Here is an 11,921-nt window from a genome sequence, read left to right on the forward strand (position 1 = left end):
TTGCATCAGTCCATCTTAGATGAGCTCGGGCCCTGCAAAGCCAGCGGCGTTTCTGGGTGTTGTTGATAAATGGCTTTGGCTTTGCATAGTAGAGTTTTAACTTGCACTTACAGATGTAGCTACCAACTGTAGTTACTGACAATGGTATTCTGAAGTGTTCCTGAGCCCATGTGGTGATATCCTTTACACACTGATGTCGCTTTTTGATGCAGTACCGCCTGAGGAAGCGAAGGTCACAGGCATTGTCGCTTACGTGCTGTGATTTCTCCAGATTCTCTGAACCTTTTGATGATATTAAGGACCGTAGATGGTGAAATCCCTAAATTATTTGCAATATCTCGTTGAAAAAGGTTGTTCTTAAACTGTTCGACAATTTGCTCACGCATTTTTTCACAAAGTGGTGACCCTCGCCCGTTCTTGTTTGTGAATGACTGAGCATTTCATGGAAGTTGCTTTTATACCCAATCATGGCTGTTCCCAATTAGCCTGTTCACCAAATAAGTGTTTGATGAGCATTCCTCAACTTCCTCAGTCTTTTTTGCCACTTGTGCCAGCTTTTTTGAAACATGTTTCAGGCATCAAATTACAAATGACCTAGTATTTGCAAATTTACAAAGTTTACCAGTTCAAACATTAAGTATCTTGTCTTTGCAGTGCATTCAATTGAATATAGATAGGTTGAAAAGGATTTGCAAATCATTGATGGCCCTGCGATGAGGTGGCGACTTGTCCAGGGTGTACCCCGCCTTCCGCCCGATTGTAGCTGAGAAAGGCTCCAGTGCCCCCCGCGACCCCGAAGGGAATAAGCGGTAGAAAATGGATGGATGGATGGGATGTATTCTGTTTTTATTCACGATTTACACAACGTGCCAACTTCACTGGTTTTAGGTTTTGTACGTGCACCGTATGTTCTGTTTGCAGTATGAGGATGTACTGTATTGCCATCACTGTAATTGTTTATTTTTTGTCCTCTACACGTCAACCAGTGATTGGGAAATACAGTCTCCGACATGACACGGGTAAGTTGGTTTGGACCGAACATTATGAGAACCTTTAGAAATGAGTCAGATTGAAGTGGAGGTATTGCATGTGTTGATTGTTTCTTACTTGTTTTCATCCTTCTTTGGACAGTTTTGAGAGACTCTCTTAACAGAAAATGTTCTGTGGCCTTCTCCATCATTGGCATGTTCTCTTCTCATGCTGTCAGCACCCTCAGCATTTTCTTTTGTGCTGAAATCACACCGACAGTTATCAGGTAAGCCTAGACTAGGCGTACTCAAGTACTCATCTTTAGGGGCCACGTAGACATTTTGTAAAAAGTCAAAGGTCCATTTGTCAAAGCTGTTCATGTGAGAGAAGCCACAATAGTGTATATTGGAGACAAAAATACATTTTCATTCAAATATGTATTCTAAAATAAAATAAAATGAAATGCTGTTCCTCAGTGAATAAAGGATCTCAGGAATTCAAAATTACTAAAACTAAATATTGCTCAACCTTTAATTTTGAACTCCAATGTTTTGGCCAAGCTTGGCAACTGCTAGCCAGTTGTTAAAATAAATTACAGCTTTTGTTGCGTGTACTAATCGAGTACATTAAAAATTGGACATGCACTAAAAAGTTAGTTGTCAAAAACGCATGAAAACACTTAAATTGAATTGTTGGACTTTTTAACGGTCAGGGATGAATGGGTGGATGAACACATCTCAAACTGGTACGTGTACCACTAGTGCAGGTCATGGGTAAAATATGGCCCGCGGGCCACATGTGGCCCATTAAGATTTTCAATCCGGTCCGCCGGATGTTCTATTTAATTTTTTAGACCTTTAACATCAAAACTGTAGCCGCCTTTATGATGTGCAGTGCTGTTTTTAAATGACCGCGAGTCTTGAACTATAGAAAGTATCTCAAAGATGGAAATCTGCGCTTTTGAGTGTTATACAAGTTAATACGGTAATTTACGTCACAGCATCTCAGACCAGGAACAAAGCAGAGTGGGCGGGGTTTGTTTTCAGAGCAGCCAGCCCGAAACGCGTGTGTCAGGAACAGATGCAGAAGCTGATTTTTACAGCAAATTTCTGCATAAAACTGATAATATATCATATTGTAGGTGTTTATTACACTTTGCATTCATATTTTGCTGGTTTTACATTTTTGTTGCGTTTTGCTTGATTGTAAAAGATGTCTATGGAGGAGCTGGTCTGAGAAGTAAAAGAGGAGCTATGTTCATATGTTGTTAATATGCAGTGTTTTATTGTTCATAGTTACCGGTATTATTGTAAATCCCACTTTCTGTACAAACCCCGTTTCCATATGAGTTGGGAAATTGTGTTAGATGTAAATATAAACAGAATACAATGATTTCCAAATCATTTTCAACCCATATTCAGTTGAATATGCTACAAAGACAACATATTTTTTTTTTGCAAATAATCCTTAACTTTAGAATTTGATGCCAGCAACACGTGACAAAGCAGTTGGGAAAGGTAGCAATAAATACTGATAAAGTTGAGGAATGCCCATCAAACACTTATTTGGAACATCCCACAGGTGAACAGGCAAATTGGGAACAGGTGGGTGCCATGATTGGGTAGATTCCATGAAATGCTCAGTCATTCACAAACAAGGATGGGGCGAGGGTCACCACTTTGTCACTAAATGCGTGAGCAAATTGTTGAACAGTTTAAGAATTTTTTTCTCAACCAGCTATTGCAAGGAATTTAGGGATTTCACCATCTACGGTCCGTAATATCATCAAAGGGTTCAGAGAATCTGGAGAAATCACTGCACGTAAGCAGCTAAGCCTGTGACCTTCGATCCCTCAGGCTGTACTGCATCAAAAAGCGACATCAGTGTGTAAAGGATATCACCACATGGGCTCAAGAACACTTCAGAAACCCACTACAGTTGGTTGCTACATCTGTAAGTGCAAGTTAAAACTCTCCTATGCAAGGCGAAAACCGTTTATCAACAACACCCAGAAACGCCGTCGGCTTCGCTGGGCCTGAGCTCATCTAAGATGGACTGATACAAAGTGGAAAAGTGTTCTGTGGTCTGACGAGTCCACATTTCAAGTTGTTTTTGGAAACTGTAGACGTCGTGTCCTCCGGACCAAAGAGGAAAAGAACCATCCGGATTGTTATAGGCGCAAAGTTGAAAAGCCAGCATCTGTGATGATATGAGGGATTATTAGTGCCCAAGACATGGGTAACTTACACATCTGTGAAGGCGCCATTAATGCTGAAAGGTACATACAGGTTTTGGAGCAACATATGTTGCCATCCAAGCAACGTTACCATGGACACCCCTGCTTATTTCAGCAAGACAATGCCAAGCCACGTGTTACATGAACTTTACATCAACTACTTCATAGTAAAAGAGTGCGGGTACTAGACTGGCCTGCCTATAGTCCAGACCTGTCTCCCATTGAAAATGTGTGGCGCATTATGAAGCCTAAAATACCACAACGGAGACCCCCGGACTGTTGAACAACTTAAGCTGTACTTCAAGCAAGAATGGGAAAGAATTCCACCTGAGAAGCTTAAAAAATGTGTCTCCTCGGTTCCCAAACGTTTACGGAGTGTTGTTAAAAGGAAAGGCCATGTAACACAGTGGTGAACATGCCCTTTCCTAATTACTTTGGCACGTGTTGCAGCCATGAAATTCTAAGTTAATTATTATTTGCAAAAAAAAATAAAGTTTATGAGTTTGAACATCAAATATCTTGTCTTTGTAGTGCAATCAATTGAATATGGGTTGAAAAGGATTTGCAAATCATTGTATTCCGTTTATATTTACATCTAACACAATGTCCCAACTCATATGGAAACGGGGTTTGTATTTCAATGTACATTTTCGGTATCCCATTCAGTAAAAAACTGTAAAATTCCATTCCGTTTTTTTGAGGTGGTCTGTCATAACTTTTTTAGAACTCTATCGGACATTGTGACTTTTGGTATTAGTGTTCCTGAAAAAAAGGGACCCAAACACACATACTGTACAGTAGATTTTTACAGTTAAATGTGTATATATCATTTATACACACATACACATAGCCCCCCCCCCCCCAGACACATTATTTCTCCCAATGTGGCCCCCGAGTTGAAATATTTGCCCAGCTCTGCACTAGTGGTATGCGGGCTCCACCCAGTGGTACGCCAAATAATCACTTAATTAAAGTACAGTCTTTTTTTTTTCTATATTCAAACACAGTGTTAGTGTTCAAACCATGTTAAATATTACTTTGGCCAAAACTATTAAATATACCTGTTTAAAAAAACTTCTGCATTGATTTTCATGAATATTTAGGCCTACCACGCTACTGTATTTTAATGTTGGTCATTAGGGTTGTATGTGGCGAGTCACATTTTTTTCTGAAGCGGTACTTGGTGAAAAAATTTTGAGAACCACTGATCAAGATGATACGATTAGAGGCCAGATGACTTTTGCATTTATGCACTCTCATCAATCGATCATCGTAGCGGTTTGCTAATCTCTGTGGAGGACTCACAATGCACCCCTAATATTAAATTCACAAAAGAAAAAAGATGACATGTTAACACCAACAAGGAGGGAAAGTCATTTCACAAGTCAATATTTTTGAAATGTAAATGAGTGTTTTAGATGGAGCCAGTGCTAATGCGTAAAACGACCCATTGGGTGTAATTTTTACCCAAAATGCAATAAAATAGACATTTTATTATTACCGTATGCTTCTTTTCCTCTCTTCTTAAATATAGTTGCTAAAATATTTAGAAGTTAATATAAGTTACTGAGAGCCCTATTCACACATGGGTTTAAGTGAAAAATTGTGTGGATTCTGGCCGCATAGCACTTTCCCCCTCTAATTAAGTCTATCACTACACGCCTTCATCTTAGATGCTCCCTTTATGAGGGGCAAAACCCTTAAATGTGAGCATTCCCAGTGAAATCTGGCCTTCCGCGTATTCTCTCATCAACTTAAGTACTTTTGTTATATGCGCCTCTGAGGTTACAATAAGAACAAAAAACATTATGTTGCACTTGAGGTTCGGATGCAGCGTACATCACACAAAATAAAATGATAAAAGAAACTTACTATCAAATCTATTTTAATTGCTTCAATTAACACCAAAAAATGTCCATTAAGATGAGGATAAAAGTTAAAAAGTTAAAGTACCAATGATTGTCACACACACACTAGATGTGGTGAAATTATTCTCTGCATTTGACCCATCACCCTCATGGACCGCATGGAGGAAAATCTATTCAGAAGTGGGCCGGAATGGTAAAATCCTGGCATGATAACTTAAAAATAAAGACAACTCCAAGTTATCCAGGGTAAATCACACCTAACTTTATCCTTGTCCACACACAACAATGCCACCGTTTTAAGACCCCCGCCACTCTCCGTCCGCCGGCGCAATGCGACCTAGTACGCATGCGCGGAAAATGCGCACGTCATAGTCATCTCCAGTGTTGCTTTGTGTGCAAGTTCTTAAATTTAACTTATCTGAACAATATCCAGTTTTGTGGTATTTCAATTAACTGGAATCCAGTGTGCTGTGGGGCCCTATTGTAGTGAATCACACCTGAGCCATCATAAATTGATCAAATCTTTAAAGGCCTACTGAAATGAATTTTTTTTTATTTAACCAGGGATAGCAGATCCATTCTATGTGTCATACTTGATCATTTTGCGATATTGCCATATTTTTGCTGAAAGGATTTAGTAGAGAACATCGACGATAAAGCTCGCAACTATTGATCGCTAATAAAAAAAGCCTTGCCTGTACCGGAAGTAGCGTGACGTCACAGGTTGAAGGGCTCCTCACATTTCCCCATTGTTTACACCAGCAGCGAGAGCGATTCGGACCGAGAAAGCGACGATTACCCCATGAATTTGAGCGAGGATGAAAGATTCGTGGATGAGGAACGTGAGAGTGAAGGACTAGAGTGCAGTGCAGGACGTATCTTTTTTCGCTCTGACCGTAACTTAGGTACAAGGGTTTATTGGATTCCACACTTTCTCCTTTTTCTATTGTGGATCACGGATTTGTATTTTAAACCACCTCGGATACTATATCCTCTTGAAAATGAGAGTCGAGAACGCGAAATGGACATTCACAGTGACTTTTATCTCCACGACAATACATCGGTGAAGCACTTTAGCTACGGAGCTAACGTGATAGCATCGGGCTTAAATGCAGATACAAACAAAAGAAATAAGCCCCTGACTGGAAGGATAGACAGAAGATCAACAATATTATTAAACCCTGGACCTGTAACTACACGGCTAGTGCTTTCCAGCCTGGCGAAGCCTAGCAATGCTGTTGCTAACGACGCCTTTGAAGCTAACTTAGCTACGGGACCTCGTCAGAGCTATGATAAAAACATTAGCGCTCCACCTACGCCAGCCCTCATCTGCTCATCAACACCCGTGCTCACCTGCGTTCCAGCGATCGACGGCGCGACGAAGGACTTCACCCGATCATCGATGCGGTCGGCGGCTACCATCGGAAGCGCGTCTGCTATCCAACTCAAAGTCCTCCTAGTTGTGTTGCTGTAGCCGGCCGCTAATACACCGATCCCACCTACAGCTTTCTTCTTTGCAGTCTCCATTGTTCATTAAACAAATTGCAAAAGATTCACCAACACAGATGTCCAGAGTACTGTGGAATTTTGCGATGAAAACAGAGCTTTTTGTATTGGGATACAATGTGTCCGAATACTTCCGCTTCAACCATTGACGTCACGCGCAAACGTCATCATATCGAAACGTTTTCAGCCGGAAGTTTGCCGGGAAATTTAAAATGTCACTTTATAAGTTAACCCGGCCGTATTGGCATGTGTTGCAATGTTAAGATTTCATCATTGATATATAAACTATCAGACTGCGTGGTCGGTAGTAGTGGGTTTCAGTAGGCCTTTAATGGACACATAAACAATTTGATAAAGAACATTTGACATCAATCAAACTAGACAACGTGGAGAAAATTATAACTGGGGATCTGAACACAGATATTCAACGCAAAGATGCGCCTGTCTTCAGATCCTTCAGCAAGTTTTGTAATCTGCACGGTCTTTCCCAGCTAATAGCGCTACCTACAAGGGTGTGTGATTCCACCCAATCAACCATAGATCTCATTCTCACTTCAGACCGGCCTAAAATAAAAAATAGTGGGGTCATGATCTGTGGTCTTAGCGACCACTATCTAACCTTCTGCACCCGCAAAATAGCTAAACCCAAAACCAATGGCCACATAACAGCCCAATCCAGATCCCTCAAAAAATACTCCAATGACAATTTCAATATAAAATTGGATGAGTGGGACTGGTCCCCTGTGCTCGCGAGCAACCTGGTCGATGTTGCTTGGGATCGCTTCAAAACGGCGTTCCTAAAGATACTAAATGACATGGCTCCCGTGAAAACAGTCAGGATCAAAGCCCGCTCGGAACCATGGATGAATCCGGACCTATTAGCTGCCATTAAAGACAGAGACAGAAAATACTCTGAATACCAAAAATGTAAAACAGAAGTAGATAAACAACCCAATAACATCAACCTCAAATTACTCCTTCCAACTCTCAAAAAGCAATGCAATAAATTAAGAAATAAGTCAACCAACCTGACTAAATCCTTAAAAAAAAATTACATTAACGACAAAATAGAGGAAAACACAAATAAGCCACGTGAGCTCTGGAAAATTCTCAACAACCAGCTTCCTGGTTGCAGCCAGAAACTTAAAACAAGACTCACCAACATCAGCATCAAGGAGGGTGACTCCCTCATTACAGACAAAATGGAGGTAGCTAGCAGACTTAACATCTTTTTCACCAGCATAGCCACAACTCTTGTCAACAAGCTGTCCCACCACTCTGGTCGCTTTGGTGTAGAACACATTAAAGCCTTCTACAGAAAGCTAGGAGTATCCAACGATGATTTCAAATTAGAAATGGTCCCAGCTGATGAGGTGTTTAAAAAATTGAGCGCGCTCCACCCTAACAAGGCCACCGGCCTTGATAATATTCCCTCCAGATTCCTCAGGGACTCTGCCTCCATCATTGCCCCGATCATCACGCACATAATAAACCTATCAATTACACAAGGCCAAGTACCAAAAGATTTTAAGATAGCAAGAGTAACTCCCCTCTTTAAAAAAGGAAGCAAATTGGAACCTGGCAACTACCGACCTGTTTCTATTCTCAGCTCCATTTCGAAAGTAATGGAGAAAATTGTTTATGAACAGGTCGATAGTTACCTTGCCACTAATAAACTCATGTACAAATTCCAATCCGGCTTCAGAACTAACCACTCCACTGACATATGTCTTCTCTATCTGACCGACCACATCAAACATGTGGTGGACGCGGGCAAATACTGCGGCATGGTCATGCTGGACCTTCAGAAGGCCTTTGACACCGTTAACCACGCTATACTGTTGGATAAGCTCAGAGCAATCGGATTTAACAAAACCTCATGGAGCTGGATGCAATCTTACTTGGAGGGGAGGGAGCAGGTGGTAGAGGTGAACGGCACCGTGTCCCCCCCCCCCCCCCCCCCCCCCCCTCTCAGTGAGCTGTGGAGTCCCCCAAGGCAGTATATTGGGACCTTTACTGTTCCTTATATACATAAATGACATGTCATCGGCATGCGACTGTGAATTGTTTTTGTTTGCGGATGACTCTGCCTTGCTGGTATCCAGCAAGGACAAGTCACAGGTGGAGAAAATCCTCAGTGCTGAGCTCTGTAGAACTTGCACCTGGCTCGCTGACAACAAGCTATCCATACACTTGGGTAAAACAGAATCCATCCTGTTTGGGTCCCACATCAACCTTAAGAAAGTCAATGACTTCCCCATAAAAGTGGTTGACATTGTTATCACCAGGAAAGATGAGGTCACCTACCTAGGTTCCATTCTAGAGGCTAACCTTTCCTGTGATAAAATGGCAACCAAGGTAATCAGAAAGGTCAACCAACGAACGAGATTTCTCTACAGAATCTTCTCTCTGGTCAACAAAAGCACCTTGAGGATTCTGGCGGGAACTCTCATTCAACCCTTTTTCGATTATGCATGCACCTCCTGGTACCCTAGCACCTCCAAAACCCTCAAATCTAAACTCCAAACATCTCAGAACAAGCTAGTCAGGTTACTTCTAGACCTCCACCCCAGATCCCACCTCACTCCTACCCACTTCTCTAAAGTGGGCTGGCTCAAGGTGGAGGACAGAGTTAAACAACTTGCACTGAGCCTAGTCTATAAAATCCACTACACCTCCCTGATACCGAAGTACATGTCAAACTACTTCCTTAACGTAAATGACCGCCATAACCACAACACCAGGGGGAGCTCCACTAACCACGTTAAACCCAGATTCCGAACTAACAAAGGTCTTAACTCATTCTCTTTCTATGCCACATCAATGTGGAATGCGCTCCCAACAGGTATAAAACAAAGGGCATCTCTATCCTCCTTCAAAACCGCACTAAAAGTTCACCTCCAGGCAGCTACAACCCTAAACTAACACCCTCCCCAGATTGCTAATAATCAAATGTAAACAATCAAATGCAGATACTTTTTCTTATGCCTTCTGATCTCTCTCTCCCTCTCTCGCTCTCTTTTTCTCTATATGTCCACTACTTGCTGTCCATATTCTACCCCTCACCCCCTCCACACCCCTGATTGTAAATAATGTAAATAATTCAATGTGATTATCTTGTGTGATGACTTTTTATGATGATAGTATATATGATAGTATATATCTGTATCATGAATCAATTTAAGTGGACCCCGACTTAAACAAGTTGAAAAACTTATTCGGGTGTTACCATTTAGTGGTCAATTGTACGGAATATGTACTTCACTGTGCAACCTACTAATAAAAGTCTCAATCAATCAATCAAACTAGGGATCTAGATATCTGGTCAGGACACTCCTCACTCTTTTGCCTGCACCTTCATTGTCCATTCGTTTATGGTGACTTCATATACTCTGGACCTAGACGTCGAGTCCGCGACATACATGGCGGACAATAACTGATACAGTCTGCTTTGCCAGTCCAAATGCATTCGCTGATTTCCGTAGTTTTCCCTCGTCTTCTCTCGACGACCAGGTAATACAAAACACATGCTACTAGGGCTGGGCGATATATCGATATATCGCGGGTTTGTCTCTGTGCGATATAGAAAATGACTATATCGTGATATTGGAGTATACGTTCTCACACAGTTGCTTTTAGCTGCGGGCATTACACTACATGCGTTTCCCACTCTTTCTTGTCTCTCCTTCTCACAGAGACATAAACAAGAGCACCTTCTTACATATGTCACACGTGCAACGTCACACGCCCTCCCCAAGCAGAGAGGTAGCTACATGGGTAACACTAGCTGGGATGCTAACGGTGTGGTGCGAGTGGTAATACGAGAGAAAGAAGGTGCGAATCTGGTAACAAATGGAGGAATAATTAATTCCCAAGAAAAACAGCACGGCGGCGTCTGGCGGCGGTTTGGCTTCAAGCGGGAAGATGTTGAACAATTATGCGGCAAAAGCGTTGCTACAAAAAGTAGCAGCACTGCTAATTTGTAGCATCATTTGAAAAGTCACCCGCTAGAGAATGAAGAGTGCTTGAAACTGCATGTCAACATCTCTGTTCGGTGCCACACCAACAAAATGCCGAAGCAACTATTTCCAGATCAACACCATATGAAAAAAAAAATCAACAACAGAAGGAGATAACGTCCGCAGGAACCTACCACAGAACGAAGGACATTCACTATTTGATTTCCTATTATGCAGCATTTTTTTTTTTGACAGTTACTGAAATATCTTGTGTGACATCATGCACAAAAGTGCACTTTATTTGTTTTTAACTATTGTAGTGGCGTTCTGTACAAAAAAGTGCACTTTAATTTAGTGTTCAGTGTTTCCCATAAACTGCCAAGATACCTGTGGCGGTGGGGGCGTGGCTATGGGCGTGGTCACCATGACATCATCGAGTAATTTGCATAATTTACTACAATGATATGATTTTCTCTAAAAAGGCTCAAAAAATGTATACTTACTAATTAATAATAACAGTTTTGTTTTAAACGTCCATCCATCCATTTTACAATATAATTACAACACTTTATGTACATATTTATATACAGATTTGAACAATATGTTATTCACTGAAATATATTTATTAATTGTGGTTCTTACAAAAAATATATCTTATAAAATATAAAAGCTAGAATGTCTCTTAAAGCTCTGCCCCTTTAATTAGTGCATACTAAATAATTTATCTTTAGCCTACTACTACAACCATATTATTTACCAGCAACATAAAGTGAAACAGAGGCAGAGGTGTCCTGCCACAGTCAGTAACAAATAAACAGAAAACAGTAGTGGTCAAATACAAATAAGGCAACAAGAGAAGTATCCTACACTTCTCTTTTGTAAAGTAAATCTGAACAGCCTATATGGGCATCTACATCAACTATATGATTTTCCTGAAAAGCTGGACAGGACAAAAAAAAATAAAAAATATATATTTTTTAAAATTTGTGGCGGAGGTAATTCTTTCGTGGCGGGCCGCCACAAATAAATGAATGTGTGGGAAACACTAGTGTTGTTTTGATATGTCATCTTAGTGACATCATGCACAAATGTGCACTAATAGCTTGTTTTAAAATATCTCTGACAATCTTCCACTTTCTGTTTTTGAAATTACATGAATGTTTGTGCCACTGCTTAATAACTGTTTAATAAATACAGTTTTGGTAAATTGACTTAATTGGGATTTCCCTCTCTGCATGAAAGTTTAAAATGAGCATATATTAATGCAGTATGAAGAAGAATGTTTTAATGTAGACACATAGAATCATCATACTGGTGTGATTATTTGCATCAAGAGTTCATTCAAGGCTATGGCAAAATATCGAGATACTATATATCGTGTAT

General features: G+C 40.7%; 1 protein-coding gene across 2 annotated transcripts in view; it reads left to right on the plus strand.

The window, feature by feature from the left end:
* LOC133635218 (solute carrier family 22 member 23) overlaps positions 1-11,921 on the plus strand; it is a 60,067-nt gene that overhangs the window by 44,128 nt on the left and 4,018 nt on the right. For both annotated transcript variants that reach the window (XM_062028141.1, XM_062028142.1), the window contains 2 exons: positions 987-1,019; positions 1,132-1,255. In XM_062028141.1, coding sequence (XP_061884125.1) covers positions 987-1,019; positions 1,132-1,255 — 157 coding nt within the window. The remainder of the gene's footprint in view (positions 1-986; positions 1,020-1,131; positions 1,256-11,921) is intronic.

The sequence above is a fragment of the Entelurus aequoreus genome, linkage group LG19 (assembly GCF_033978785.1).
Source record: "Entelurus aequoreus isolate RoL-2023_Sb linkage group LG19, RoL_Eaeq_v1.1, whole genome shotgun sequence".
In the NCBI taxonomy this organism is placed as follows: domain Eukaryota; kingdom Metazoa; phylum Chordata; class Actinopteri; order Syngnathiformes; family Syngnathidae; genus Entelurus; species Entelurus aequoreus.